Source organism: Phascolarctos cinereus, unplaced genomic scaffold (assembly GCF_003287225.1).
Source record: "Phascolarctos cinereus isolate Bilbo 61053 unplaced genomic scaffold, phaCin_HiC Scaffold_2;HRSCAF=192, whole genome shotgun sequence".
Lineage (NCBI taxonomy): Eukaryota > Metazoa > Chordata > Mammalia > Diprotodontia > Phascolarctidae > Phascolarctos > Phascolarctos cinereus.
The window spans coordinates 131,304,521-131,320,052 of NW_027555625.1; the positions used below are offsets into that span (position 1 = coordinate 131,304,521).

At 42.5% G+C, this 15,532-nt stretch overlaps 1 protein-coding gene across 11 annotated transcripts in view; it reads left to right on the forward strand.

Moving 5' to 3' along the window:
- Positions 1-15,532, forward strand: part of TACC1 (transforming acidic coiled-coil containing protein 1) — a 178,473-nt gene that overhangs the window by 92,043 nt on the left and 70,898 nt on the right. For 4 of the 11 annotated variants that reach the window (XM_020985232.2, XM_020985233.2, XM_020985231.2 and 1 more), the window contains exons 1-2: positions 5,131-5,384; positions 6,519-6,634. The exons of 3 other annotated variants lie outside the window; for them this stretch is intronic. In XM_020985232.2, coding sequence (XP_020840891.1) covers positions 5,224-5,384; positions 6,519-6,634 — 277 coding nt within the window. In that variant the 5' untranslated portion in view covers positions 5,131-5,223. Of the gene's footprint in view, positions 1-4,920; positions 5,385-6,518; positions 6,635-15,532 lie in introns of those variants that run through there. 4 more of the 11 variants (XM_020985236.2, XM_078149591.1, XM_020985230.2 and 1 more) reach the window with 3 other exon arrangements.

Genomic DNA, 15,532 nt, shown 5'->3' on the forward strand with positions numbered 1-15,532 from the left:
AGCAGCTAACTAAACGAGCCAGAAGGAAAGTGATGGAATGAGGCAGCAGCCTTATTAATTTTTTTTTAATGAGAGAAGTGTAAAGCTGATGAGGCCCTAGAATACCATATTGATTCTACTGTGTAATTGAACACCTTTGACTTAAGACTTCAGACCCTCTCCAAACGCTGTTTTGTTTTCGTTGTTTGTTTGTTTTAATGGGGGGAGGGGGGAGGTGTCAAATTCCATCAGATCACCATTTATAGGGTATTTGGCTTTCAGAACTAGAAGGGTCCCTTGTATCATCTTGTTCAACATGCTGGTCTTAAAGACTGGGAGAATGCTGATGATGGTTTTCTGAATCCTAAGAGTAGTAGGGAAGGGTAAGGTCATCCAGTACGTTTGGGGGATTAGGCTGCTCCCCTGACTAGGGGAGGGTGGGCACTGCCTGCCTGTTTCAGTAAGCTTGCCTGGCTCAATTTACACTGTGAGCTTCCTCCCTTAAGAGTTGGATATCCTCAGGACTCTGATTCCTGCCCTACTATCCTAACTTAGGGCTTCTCCCCATTACCATCCTTGATCCCCTGGAGCCATTCTAGCTTTGGGGGTCTGGCCTAGGGGAACTGATTAGAAAATCTGAGGTCTCTAGCTGACAGGGTTGAAATGGAAAGTGAAAACCTTTCCATGCATTACCAGAATATTATTAGAATTAGTATTAAAAGTATTAGAATATTATGTTATTTTGTGAAGCAAGAAGTTGCTGGAATGAAGGAAGGAATTTATCCATTTAGATTTTCTACTTAATGGGAGATGCATTATGGGGAATTGGCCTTTTTACTGTTGGGTCACGTGATTGTGGGGAATCATTATTATTATTAATTTTGAGAACGTGTGGGACTGGAAACAAGTGAAGTTACCGGATATCTCTTGCCCAGAACATGCTCTTACCATACTCCAGTGGTCATGTAGCCTTTGCTTGGAGACTTTCAGGGATGGAGAACTCTGTCTCTCAAGGCAGCCCATTTCACTTATGTTGTTCAGTCATTTTCAGTGGTATCTGACTCTTTCTGACTCCATTTGGGGTTTTCTTGGCAAATATACTGGAGTAGTTTGCCATTTCCTTCTCCAGCTCATTTTACAGATGAGGAAACTGAGGCAGATAGAGGTTAAGTGACTTGCCCAGGGTCACATAGCTAGTAAGTGTCTGAGGCCAGATTTGAACTCAGGGTCTTCCTGACCCCAAGTCAGGTACTATACCACCTACTCTTCATTCTACTTATGGCTAGTATTGTTTGGGTTTTTTTTCCTTGCCTCTACCCTTATACTTACATAGAGCCTAAATTTGCCCTCTTAAACTTCCAATCACAGCTCGTGGTTCGCTTTCTTGGGGCAAAACAAAAGCAGTCTAAGGTAGAGTAGTCCACTGAGCTCTGGACTTCAGAGTCAGGAAGACCAGAGTTGGGATTTTGCCTCAGATACTCCTAGCTGGGCAAGGTCACTTAGCCTCTCCCACCCTCAGTTTTTTCATCTGTAAAATGGGGAACAATAAATAATACCTACTTTCAGGGTTGTTGTGGGGGTCAAATGAGATTACACAAGGTATCCCAAAAGTCTTAGTGCAGTTTGAAGTTTCTTAAAGTTTAAGACTATTTAAATTGCTAAAGCTTTAAACTGCACTAAGACTTCTGGGACACCCTGTGTATGTACACACATGCAACAACAACAACATGTATATATCTGCAATGTTTAAAAAGTTCAAGAGAAATAGTTTCTGGGTAATTAATCATTTTATTAATAATGCTACCTTATTACTAATAGAAGGAATGGTCATTTGTCTCTCTTGGACCAAAGACAAATCATGGCAGTGTGCTCACAGTTTATATGCCTTTGGAAGAGTGAGTATTCCTGAGGGTGGCAATAAACACTGATTGGTTAACAATTAATGAGAGAATAAATATTATAATTAGAGGTAGGCATATTCCAGTGAGGGTCTTGGGGTACTGAGCATCCAAATCTCTGTCAAAGAGATTTATCAATTTCCATGTCACCCTCTGACAAAAGGGAGAATCCACATTTTCTCAGACCTGAGTCCGCCTATTTGCCTAAACTTAGAATTTCTTTACCGTCTTTAATTAGATCTTAGCTTTCCTATCTGGGTAAGTCTTTGCCGGAGATTTCCCACACTGGTTGATTTCTAGATGAGGAAGTAGAAAAGGGGAAAAACCTTGGTCCTAATTCAAGAATTAGTTATTAAATACAAGAGAGAGAAAGAATAATTTCTCTCATATCTTTATATCTATAAATGCTAGCTATTATTACTACAGTAAACTGATAGTGATTCAAAGCCCTTCATAAACTGGCCCCCTGCTATCTCTCCAGTCTTCTTACACCTTACTTTTTGCCATGTACTCTTTGATCTAATGACACTGACCTCCTGACTGTCCCATGAACAAGACACTCCATCTCTCAGCTCCAGGCACTTTCTCTGGTTGTCCCCCATACCTGGAATACTCTCTCTGACTGCTAACCTCCCTAGCTTCCTGGAAGTCCTAACTAAAATTTCATTTTCTTTTTTTTTTCTTTTTAGTTCCAAATTCCCTCCCTCCATCTTGCCACTTGTCCACTCGTTGATAAAGCAAGCAATATATCAATTATACATGTGAAATTGATGTAGTTTGAGGGGTTCAGGGATGCCCCAAGGACCAAAGTATAGGACAGCATCCCCTGGAATGAATTCACGGACTCAAGCATTCTTTAAGTCAAGTTGGCAAAGGTTTATTGTAGTGCTAATATGGCAGACAGAGCTCCTTAGGGAACTTACAACCTAACAGGAATGAGGCTAAAGCTTATATAGGAAAGGCAATGGATTAGGTAGAAAGTATACTAACTAGGTGATAACATACAACCTTGGTCACAGGCGTCATTCACTACTGAAAATGGGGTGGGGGGAAAGAGGGTTCTTAAAGGGTGTATTTTTGGTCTGTTATGTCTGTGGCATGATAGCTTCAGGAGTTGATGCCTATAACGTGACCTCTGAATTGTATACGATAACTGTGGGAATCAGTACACGATAATTTTGTTGATACAAGATAGTATGAGGGAAATTCTACAGAGGTCAGCTTGTTCTTGTAACAAGGGGAGATAGTTTGCCTCACTGGGCCCGCTCCTGAGTTATTGCCGGAGATAGGGTCTTTGAGCTGGGGAGAAAATTATCAGGCATAGTGTTCTGAGGCAAGGAAGAAATATGGTCTTAGAAGTGGGATTTGAGTACAGGCACCCAAGCACCCCATCAAAATCATGCAAAATATATTTCCATATTAGTCAAGTTGGAAAAAAAAACTAAAAAGCAAAAAACATAAAGTGAAATAAGTGTGTTTCAATCTGCACCTAGAGTTCATCAGAGCTCTCTCTGGAAGTGGATAGTATTTTTCTGTTTTTTTTTTTTAGGCAATTGGGGTTAATTGACTTGCCCAGGGTCACACAACTAGTAAGTGACAAGTGTTTGGTCTGAGGTGGGATTTGAACTCAGGTCATCCTGACTTCAGGGCCGGTGCTCTATCCACTGCGCCACCTAGCTGCCCCTGATAGCATTTTTCTTCATGGGTCCTTTGGAATCATCTTGGATCATTGTCATGATCAGAGTAGCTAAGTTTTTCAGGGTGATCATTGTTGCAATATAGCTGTTAGTGTGCAATATTCTCCTGGTTCTGCTCAGTTCACTTTGAATCAGTTTGAATTAGGTTTTCCTGAAACCATCCTACCTTGGCATTTCTTATAGCACAGTAGTATTCCATCACAATCATATATCAACTTGTTTAGCCATTCCCCAATTAATGAGTATCTCCTCAGTTTCCAATTTTTTGCCACCACAAAAATAATTGCTATAAATATTTTTGTACATATAGGTCCTTTTCCATTTTCTATGATATCTTTGGGGTACAGACCTAGTAGTGATATTGCTGGACTAAACAGTATTATAGTCCTTTGGGCATAGTGCCAAATTGCTCTCCAGAATGATTGGACCATAAGTTCCCACCTTCTAAAGGAAGTCTTCTCTAAGCCCTCTTAATCCTAGTGTCTTCTCTCTGTTCATTATTTCTTATTTATCCTGTATATAATATAGCTTGCTTTGTATATATTTGTTTGCTTGTTGTCTCCCTCTTTAGATTGTAAGTTCTTTGAGGGCAGGGACTGTCTTTTGCATCTTTTGTTGCCCGACTGTGTGACCTGGTTTGCCATTTCCTTCTCCCAACTCATTTTTACAGATAAGGAAACTGAGGCAAACTGGGTTAAGTGACTTGCCCAGAGTCACACGGCTAGTAATGTCTGAGGCAGGATTTGAATTCAGGAGCACTGCACTTACCCAGCTGCCTGCCTGGAACATAGTAGGCTCTTAATAAATGTTGACTGAGTGGTGAGGGTAGTTTGCTAATTCCTGGTGACAGCCCTCGAGTCCACTAACTCCACTGAGTGGTGAGAAGGTGGGGCGAGGAAAATAAGGAAAAGCAGACTCAGAAAATAGGTTTCCTGTTGCTATGGAGCAGGAAAAAGGGGGGGGGGAAGATAGAGTCTTGATCTCTCCCCCCAAACCCCCATCAAACTTCTTCCCACAAATGAATATAGCCAGTGTCGGAACAGTCCACCTGGCGTTAGGGAGGGGGGGAACGTGCCGCCTTTGCCATGAGCATCAAAGCTTCCGTATGGGACCCCCCCGAGGGGCGAGTGGTACATGCCGAAGGGGCGGCTCCCGGAGAGGGAGCGCGGCGCAGCCCCGCCCAGCCCGGAGCGGGTCTCCTATCTGGCAGCCAGCTGATTCCTCCCGCAGTTCGGGCTGGGGCGAGCCGGAGAGAAGCCGGGGCTGGAGGGCGGGGGGAGGGAGGGATGAGGATGAGTGAGGGGGCGGCTTCCTCCCGCAGCCCGGGCTGGCATCCTTGAGAAGCGGGAGCCGCGGTTCTGTGGCCCGAGCTCCGCGCTGATTGGATCGCGGGGAGGAGAAGCGGAGCCCGGGGCTGGGGCAGCGGCGTCTCGGGGGCAGGGGAGGAAGCTCCGGGAGAGAAGAGGGCGGCGAGCCGACGGTCTACGTCTAACCACATCCGCGCTGCCCGGCCAGAAGCAGCCACAGGCGGCTGTCACCGTTTCCCTCCATTTTGGAAGAAACAGGGGATTAAAAAAAAAAAAGATTGTATCCCCCCCCTCACCCCACCTTTGCCCTCTTGGGGGGCCGGGGCGGGGATAGTCGCGCTCATGGCCTTCAGCCCGTGGCAGATCCTGTCCCCGGTCCAGTGGGCCAAGTGGACCTGGTCTGCCGTGCACGGCGGAGGTGCTGCTGATGGCGAGGACCGGGGGCCAGAGGGAGAGGCCGAGGAAGATGATTCTCAAGCCGAGACCAAGTCTTTGAGTTTCAGGCAAGTATGCAGCATCCCTAGTTTGGCCAGAGCCACGGGATTCGAACTCGTGTCTCCTGCATTCATGTGCGGTACATTCTGTGTTCGTTTTGGTTTTTTTTCTTCCCCTCTTCTCCCCTCCCCCCAAGCCTCCAGAATGCCCCTGGGTTCACTGTTCTCTCTCGTTTCTGTAGGTGGTGTTTTGCAAGGGTGTTTCTTTTCACTCGACCCCCCCCCCAGCTTCTTGAACACCCACCAAATCTGCAGCACTTCTGGATTCTTTCCTCTCCCCCCGCCCGCCCCCCCAGCCCCCTTCTTGATCTGGTTAATGTCTCATTTCTGCAAGCTTCAGAGACGCTAATGAGCCCAAAGACTTTCAGTGTGGTTGATTCACGTTTCAGGAACTTGGGAGTCCTCCTTGGGGAGGGATCACCCTGCCCCCACCCCAATGGATTTGGGGCCCAGGGTAGTAGGGTCAAAAAAAAAATGCAGCAGTGGTAATGAGGAGGATAGAGGCAGGTTTGGCCAAGACTGGCCCGGTGGCTTCAGCAAGTGGCCGTGAAATGGTCTCCTGCTGAACTGCCCCCGGCCCAGCAGGATAGGCAAGACAGGTGATTGACTTCTCATCTTTGAACTCGGTGAGCCTGAAGCAGGTAGGGGTTTGTTCCGGAACAGGGACCCTGGTTGTGATCAGAACTATGGTTGGTGTGTTGTTCAGGATGAATGATCATGCCCTCTAGGGGAGAGACCCAGGCTCTCTAGCCTAACCTGGCCCAGCCTCGGGAAACTGCAAGGTTTCAGGTCTCTGTGGTGTTTTTAGAATAGCCTTGATTTGGGGAAAGATGTAGGAAAAGAGAAATATAGACCTAAGTGATGTATGGGATAGAGCTCTGGTGGATTAGTGTTCAGTGAAGAGGTATCGATAGATTCCCAAGGAGGCCAGTTGTGAAAGGACTCCAACCATCCTGAAAAACTGGCTGCATATATCTGCTGTGAATCTGTGATGGCCACTGGCTTATCTATCGGAGGAGGAGGAGGACCACCAGTAGATTTGACAGTCACACAAAATGCTGGACTCTGGATATTTAAAGGCTGTGGAAGGATGTCCAAAATAGCATTGAAAGTGGTAATTCCTCATTTTTCCCCCCTCGGCAGCTCGGATTCTGAAGGTAATTTTGAGACTCCTGAAGCAGAAACACCCATCCAATCACCTGTAAAGGAGTTGTGTGATCCATCCCTGGGATTAGAAGGACCTGGGGCCAAAACTCAAGGTAAAGAAAGATCAGTCATCAATCTTCTACTTTGTTATATGTGTATGTGTGTGGTTTTTTTTTTTCCTTGAACTGGTTAAAAGAAATCTGGAGGAGGTGGGACAGGAAATAATGTTTCTCAGATAACACGTGCCCTTTTTGGAAGGGGTTGGGTGGATTAATGCTGAAGCCAGCACCAATTTACTTTGGGAGATAGGTATTATATATACTGGTTTATTGAAGAGTGTTAGGGTGGGTGAAATTCAAATGTTATTTTTGGTGATCTCTTTATCTCCCTTTGCATTGCTTGAATCTCCTTTATGTGATAACCATGTAGTTTGATAAGGCATTCTTGCCTATGCCCTTCCCCTCTCTGTCCTTACAGAAATGTAAGTGGTAGCTTACTGCAGATGGATTCTGATCTATTTTCATTAATTCTGCAGTGGAGATGAGTATTTTCCTAGAGGCACAGCTGAAAGCAAGGTTTCTTAAGGCAGGGGTTGCAACTAATTTGACTTAGAAGAGTCGAAAGGATTTCTTAATAGTGCTTCTCTCTCACATATAACACACCTCACACCCAGCCCCTTGGGATTATGGGAGATCCTCAATTTGCTTAGGAAAACCTGACACAAATAATCATGGCTGTCCCTGGCTGTTGGAATCCCTAACCAGTACACCTTGATTCTCCTTGACCTACAGCAGCTTCTGCTGCTGCTCCCTCTAATTAGTGGAAACTGTTTTTGGAATGAAGGCTGTTTTGGTATTACATCCCAGGATCATGGGCTTTTAGAGCTAGAAGGGAATCTTAGATATGAGGTGGTCCCCACACCCTTTTCTTAAGGATAAGAAAACTCATTTTAATCTGACAGAAATGTCCTTTTGTATGGCTTTGCCATCTTAACCCTTCTCACTTTCACCAGAAGGTGGTTGGCATTGTCAACATTGTGTTATTCAGAGGCCAAGTTATCCCCATTGGGAGTGTGGGAGGGGGTGGGAATAGGGTTGTACTGTCCCTTTTCTTTTTTTCTCTTGCCTTCCACTATTAGACCATGTTATTATATTCAAGATAAATTGTTAGAGCTGGAGAAGTCGAAGGATTATACAGTGTGAATGCCTCATTTAAAAATTTAATTTTTATTGACGTCTTGTTTTTATATCACCTTGATTTCCAAATATCTCTTTCCTCCTCCCATACCAGCAAGCAAAGTCTTTTTTAAAAAATTATTTTTGAGGAGAAAAGTTCTGCAAAACTAACACATCAACTGTATCTGAGAGTACTTGCAAGATTCCATAGCCATACAGATCCCTTCATTTTTGCAGATGAGAAAATTGAAAAAATTTGGCTCAAGTCACAGAGCTGTGATAATTAGGATTCAGACTTGGGCTTCTAACTAATGGTAGGTACATTACCAGCTTCAGTCAGTCAACAAGCAGCAGTGCTAGGCACAGTGCTAAGCACCTGGGGAGACAGAAAGCCAAGTCACTTGGTCCCAGTAATTGATGGATAGCCGCTCTGCTAACAGGTTTGTTTAAAGGTTTAAATTGTTGGCGAAAATGATCTGGGGAATTCCAATTCTTAACATTATTCCTGGTTGAGATTTGGCCTCCCTGAACTCAGATTGGGAGGTGCCAGGTCCTTTTTACTGTGTTTCACCCACGTTTTGGGGAAGCCCCTTAGGGAATGGAGCCAGATCATATTACTCTTTCCCAACCGGCCTGATCTCAGAAAGCTTTCACTATCTTAAAACTCAGCCGCCTGAGTAGAATTCCAGTGGAGGAGCTTCCTTAGGCTAAGCCTTGCAAAACAAAAACAAAACCCCTGATGGGCCTGCAAAAGCTATTTGGCATTTTCTAGTTCCCTTTTCCATCCCCCAAGAAGTGTGCTAGTACCAGGTAAAATTAATTAAATAAAACCCATTAAGAATAGGGCGTGGGGGGCTGGAATGAGAAAGGAGGAGAGAAGCAAGCTTCTTTGAACTTCTGTTTGGGAGGCCCCTTACCTTACCGTTGCTCCCTTTCGTGGTTTCACTGCCCCATTCTCTCTAATGGAGAGGGAGGTGTTGGCTCACTGCTAAAGAAGCCAAATGTTTGTTGGTCTTTCCTCTACCACTGACACTTCATTCTTAGTTTCTGACAGGTTTCTCATGCCCTCTTGTTCATCTCTATACGGTGAGGTCAGGAAGTCTTGTGTTGTTTAAAATTGGGGGACTGATATTGTTTTTTCAGGGCAGATGAAAGGGAAGTGAGACTAGCTACCAGATACTGAGGAATCTCTAGATCTGGAGGTGTCTTAGAAAAGTGTGATTTCTTTTTCTGCCTGGAGTCTCAGAGCAGAGGCTCTACTCTCTGCCTTTAAGGTCCGTTCTGTCCTTAGAAATCAGTGTGAAGCAGGAAAGGCCAGAGCTCTGTTTGTTTGGCTTGTCTGGTATCATAAATAACAAAGTACAACCGGGATCTAGATTCCAACTTGGGAGAAGCTATTAAGAGGCAAAAAAATTGCCAAAAGGATGTTATTTCATGTTGAAGTTCAGTTGCTCAGGCTGCATGGATTTTCTTGCCACCCTTTTATTTAGTTTGACCTCATTTGCATAGGAAGCATTTTCCCTAACCCAATTCTAGGGTTTGGAAAGACTTACCTGAGGGAGTTATAGCACAGGAGATTCCCTTGGAAGACCCTAGTTGGGAGGGAGTAGATTCATTAGCAGCCCAGGGTATAAATAAGATTCTAATTGTCACCTCATTTTCTTTAGGGTTGGGAAAAACCTTGGTCTATTTTTACATTAATATTTTTTTTGAAGACGATTTCCTGGGGAGTTCTGTAGACACCTTCCAGAAGCAAAGATATGATATATTATTGCTTTCCAAATCATCTTTACACGGTGAAGTCAAAGAGCCTTGTGTGGTTTACTAAACATTAGTTTTTAAATATTTTATGTTTTTTCACGGAAATTGCATCTAGAGACCTTACTTATAGAGTGAAATTTCATCAGAAAGGTTTTTGGCAGCAGCATCAGAAGCACTGTGCCTAGGCTGAGGTGTCTAAAGCCAAGACAGTCCCTGATAGTAACTTATTTTTTCTTTCTTCTCTCTGCCCTACTCCCTCCTCCTTCCTTTGAAATAGAGGACACCTAATAATAACATTTATATAGTGCCTACTATATGTTAAATAATAACATTTATATAGTGCCTAATATATGCTAAGCGCTTTATAATTATTATCGTCTCGCTTGATCCTCACAATGCCTTAGGAGGTAGGTGCTATTATTATCATCCCCATTTTACAGATGGGGAAACAGACAACAGTTAAGTGACTTGTCCAGGGTCACACAGCTAATCCTGTCTTGAGTGTCTAAGGCTGGATTTGAACTCAGGTCTTCCTGACACCACATTTGACACTTAATCCACTGTGCCACCTACCTGCTGCACACCTTGTGAGAGATCTTTCTACTACCCCAGAATGGCACCTGCTCTGAAATTTCTAGTCTTTCTGAGCTGGTTTATATATTCGATAATCCTTTTAACTGTACTTTCATTATGGCCTTTCATTATAAAACATGTTGCAGACGTTTTTCTTCTTTCATTTGAGCCTTACTCTAAACCTTCCTATGATAGTGAGTACAAGTTATTATTTATTATCCCTGTCTTAAATGTTGGAAGATAGAAGGATGAAAGGTAGATAACTACAGTGCTCTACTGCTAGTTACCCTTGAGGTTTCAGGAGGTGAGGAAGCCTACAGCATGTCCTCCTCAAAGTATGACCCCTTATGTGACTTTTGGGGAGACCAGAGCAAGAGCTGCATGATTGAGTAGTGAGTTGCATCATTGGAGGGAACCTCCAAATCTGTGAGGTTACAGATCCATTTTGGTGTTTTACAGAACAGGAAAAGAAGGCTAAAAAGTTGATTTGCTGAAGAGATAACCCTCTCTCCCCCAGTAGGTAGTGGAGCTGGGATTTCAACCCCATTCTTCTGACTCCAAGTCCTGGTAGCCTTCCCAGGCTCTGTAAGTTCTGAATATTTCCAGCTAGCCTTCCCAGTTAGACTAATTTCATCTGGAGGGTTTATACTGCTTGCATCCAGTCATCTTTGATAAGGAGGTTTATTGGTGAAGGAGCATTACCTCCTTGTGAGTGAGTTTGTATAATTATATTCCCCAGTGTTGTATCTTATTAGAGAAATTCAAGTGATAACTTTTTCCAGCAAAACTAGGGAGAAATTCAGACATGTTTTTGTTCAGGAGTTTTAATCTAGATAATAGAAGGTGAACTGTGTTCAGATTGCCCTCATATGAAGCTCATTATACTCTCATATTAACTTAAGAAGTTCTCATAGTGCCCTTTAGTATTTTAGAGTAGTCAGTTAACAAACAAGCCCACTTCCAACATGTTAATGAGATTATAGAGTACTTCATGTTACACAGAGAGGTCATATGGAGGGGAAGGAAACAGAAAACTCAGTCAAATTTTAAATTAGTTAGCCCCTATTATGTATATTCATCATATAGATGATGTAAGAGATAGAACTTTTGGGCACATTCTTTGTTCTTAGGGAGTTGTTGGGGAGATAAGATATAAATACGGGAAAAATTAAATACTTGGCTATGTGTACCCTCTCCATCTATGTAGATTAAACCATTCTATGGCTGAGTACATGTTGTTGTTTCAGTTTGGGGTGCTGGGACCACCGAACTGCAAGGGTACGAGGCAGGTCTATATTGAAAGAATTCAACCGCTCAAGCCTTCTTTCAGTCAGAGTAGTGAGGTTTTATTATGACACCAGGGTTAGGTGGGCAAGATTTCTAGTAAATCTGAGGTATTTGTGACACCAATACAAGCCTGTGAAATGAATCTGCCCGATTTAATGGGGGAAAGATTGGTACTTTTATACTGAAAAAGACTGTGGGAAGATCTGGATGGGATTAAGGAGTGGCAAGTAGCCTGGGGTGGGCCAGGGGCAGACATTGAAAGGAGTATGGTAGGGCCATAATGAAAGTACAGTTAAAAGGATCATTGAGTATCTGGGTAGACTGGGTTCAGGGGCTAGGTTGTGTGGGAAAGTTTCAGGGTCCAGGTCCCATCATTACCAAAGGAATTAAATCACCTGTTGGCCAGCTGTTTAGCAATGAAATGTTACGAACTTTGGTGGGGATGGCTAGGTAGATAGATTGTTGAGTATTTGCTATGTGCCAGGCACTGTTTTGAGAACTACATACATATACAAGAAAGTACAATGATTACTGCCCTAGAAGAGTTTATATTCTAATAGGGGAAAGACTGCATATCAATGAGAGCTGGGGAGGGAAAAAGATATGCTTGGCTGCAGGATTTGGACATGGTTGCTTGGAAGTGTCAGTGGACACAGAGTAAGTCCCTGGAAACAGTAAGTCATTAGACTGTTTTGGAGGTAATATTTGTAAAGCACTTAGCAAAATGCCTGGCACATAATAGATGCTTTATAAATACTTAAATTCTTTTCCCCCTTAAAGGAAATCTTTCCATTTTTGGGAGGACAGCTACACCTAAGGCACAACCTTCAAGAATCCAGGCTCAACCTCATGCCACAGTGAGGCCTCATTTGAGGCTTTTACTGAAAAACAATTACATTGAAAGAATCTGATAATGTATGCAGTGTTTTAATGGTTCTCTCCACTCCCCCCACCCTCCCATCTCCAAAGTCAGGGAGAAAGGTGTCTTGTAAAATCTCTTTGGGGACAAGTTTGTTTATAATTTGGCAGCATTCTTTTTCAGTTTTGTGGTGTTCATTCTTGTTGGTTAACATTGTTGTAGTGATTGTGTGTATTGTTTTCCTGGCTCTGCTTATCTTATATCAGTTTATATAAAAATGCAGATTTTCTATATTCCTCATTCATAATTTCTTACAGCACAATAATATTCCATGACATTCATGCACCACAGGTTGTTTAACCAGTCCCCAATTGATGGGTATCTGTTATTTCTAGTTCTTTACTACTACAAAAAACTTATGCTATAAATATTTTGGTGTATATAAAACCTTTTTGTCAAGGGCCTCCTTGGGTAGGTTGGAAGAGGGATCTGTGCCTAGCCGTGATAACTCTGGATATGGACATTTGAGCTGTTTTATTTGCATAATTTCAAATTGCTTTTCAAAATGGTCCTACCAATTCAGAGCTCCACCAACAATATTTTAGTGTGCCTATCTTTCCACAGCACTGTCAGCATTGACTCTTCCCATCTTTTGTGAGGCAGCTGGGAATCAGGAAATTCTGAATTCAAATCTGGCCTCAGACACTACTAATGGTGTGTCAGTGTCACTGAACTGCTCTGTGTCTCAGTTACCTCATCTATAAAATGGGGTAAAATAATATACTGTATATTTTATATATCATATGTAACATGCATTTTTTCATATAATATATAAAAAATAAATAAATATAAAATGGGTAAATATAAAATTTATTTAGCATCTACCCTCCCAGGGTTATTGTGAGGATCAAATGAGATAATATTAGCAAGTGCTTACTTATAGAGCACTATGTAAACGTCAGCTAGTATTTGTTTTTTCAATTTTTGCATTTCATTTGTTTTTGCCAGTTTGCTGGGTGTGAGATCATATCTTTGAGTGGTTTTCATTTGCATCTCTTTAATTTTGAGTGATTTGGGAGCATTCTTTCATTGTTTTTAATAGCTTGAAATCTATGTGAGAATTGTTCATGTCCTTTGACCCTTGATCTATTGGGGAATGGGTTTTGGTCATGAATTTCTGTTGTCTGTATATCAAACCCATATTAGATATTTGATATAGAGATTTTTTATCCATTGCTTCTTTTATCCAAAAGTATTGCGTTAATTTTTTATGGAAAAACTATTTCAGTCTTTATATCATTAAAGTGATCTATTTTCTGTCCCATTCAGTTTTAAAGTATCGGTTTTTTAACCTTCCAAATGAGGAAATCATTCATTCCATCTTAAAATAAACTTCCTGAATATTCAAGTAATTCTTAAAATCAGCAGTGTAGTTTTGGAAGTACTGGGAATGGTTTTTTGGTCTGATGACATAAGCCTGCTCACCTGTTAGCTCTTCATGTAATTTGTAGCCATCGTTTAAGGCCCTAGTGAACCTTGATTGAGTTCTGAAGACATCTAAAAATATAATGTAAAGATTGGTTAAGGGCTTGTAGTTCTGTTTCTGAATAATAGGCCCTTGGCCTTACCTCAATCTATGTATTGTCTCAAACTTAACTGAAATCTTGTATTCACTCCCTTACCTTATCTTAGTCTCAATGACAGTTAAGTTACCACCAGCTGAGCTAATTGGATGAAAGGTTTTATCCTGGCCTGCCTAGGAGCTGGAATAATTTCATTCTAATACAATGGAATAAATGCATGAAGGGAAAAAAAGCTTGGGGGCTGTGCTCCAAGCACTATACTAATACAAAAAAAAAGACTTTCTGCTCTCAAGGAGCTTTTATTCCAATAAGAGAAGTCCTTCAGTTTGTTAATAGCATTGATTCAGGACTGCTAAGTCAATTCTAGGTATAGCCATGTTGAATAGATTTATACTTAGGACTAGAGGTGAGACTGCTGGGTAGGGGTGGCTACTCCCTCAGCTGAGTAGCTGAGGCTGGTGGGTCTGGGTCTGGGTCTGGTTAGTTGTGTTGAACTTTGATAAATCAGGAACAAGAAAGACCTGGGCCCAAGCTCTACTAGAGCCTAGTGCTGAAAACACTATACCCTCCTCAGAGTACTCCCTGGTGCACCAAGGGATACAAAGACAAGCTGAGACCTCATTGGTTCTGTCAAGTTTATAGTCCAGTGCAGAGATTCTTAACCTTTTTTGGTGTGGACGCCTTCTGCTGGGACTCCTCAGAATAATTTTTAAATGTATAAAATGCATAAGATTACAAAGGGAAACCAATTATATTGAAATGCAGTTTTTGTCTGGATTTTAAAAACAATTCACATATCCCAGGTTAAGAATCCCTGGCCTAATGGATTTTAGAGCCAGAAGAGCTCTTAGGAGTGATCTTTCCTCTTAGAGATGCAGAAACTCAGGACCAGAGAGGTTTAGTGGCCCAAGGTCACTCCAAAAATGAATGACTTTGAATTTAGAGCTTTTTTTTTTTTTTAGCGAGACAGTCGGGGTTACCCATGGGTCACACAGCTAGTACGCTCTTGAACTCAGGTCTTCCTGACTTCGGGGCTGGTGCTCTATCCACTGTGCTACCTAGCTGCCCCCTAGAGCTTTGTCTACTGTGCTACCTTGTATGTGGAAGATTTAAGGGGACAGATACATAACACTTACTAGCTGTGTGACCCTGGGCAAATCACTTAACCCCATTGCCTAGCCAAAAAACCAAAAAACCAACAAAAAAAATTGGGGCAGCTAGGTGGCACAGAGGACAGAGCACAGGCCCTGAAGTCAGGAGTACTTGAGTTCAAATTCAGCCTCACACCAAACACTTGACACTTACTAGCTGTGTGACCCTGGGCAAGTCACTTAACCCCAATTGCCTAAAAAACAAACAAACAAACAAACAAAAAAAAGATTTAAGGGGAGGTAGAGGAGAGAGGTATCTGGAAGAACACCTTAGCATGTGTAAGTGCAAAGGAAGACACAGAGGGCTCTGTCTACTTTCTTCACCTTGTACAATCTGTTGGCCCATCTTACAGATTCTACCTCTGAAATCACTCCTGAAAGTATGCCCTTTTCTCGTCACTGCCAATAACCTAGAGTAGGACATCCTAGGATCATAGCCACTAAGGACCTAAGAAATTATGTAGTCCAACCAGCTCTTTACAGATGACAAAACTAAGACCCAGAGATGGAAGTGACTTGCCTAAGATTATATCGTCCTCAGCATCTGCTTCTTCATGGAGCACTGTGCTAGGTACTAGAGGAAAGAAGAATTTGATGACTGCCCCCTGTGATAAACGTCCTC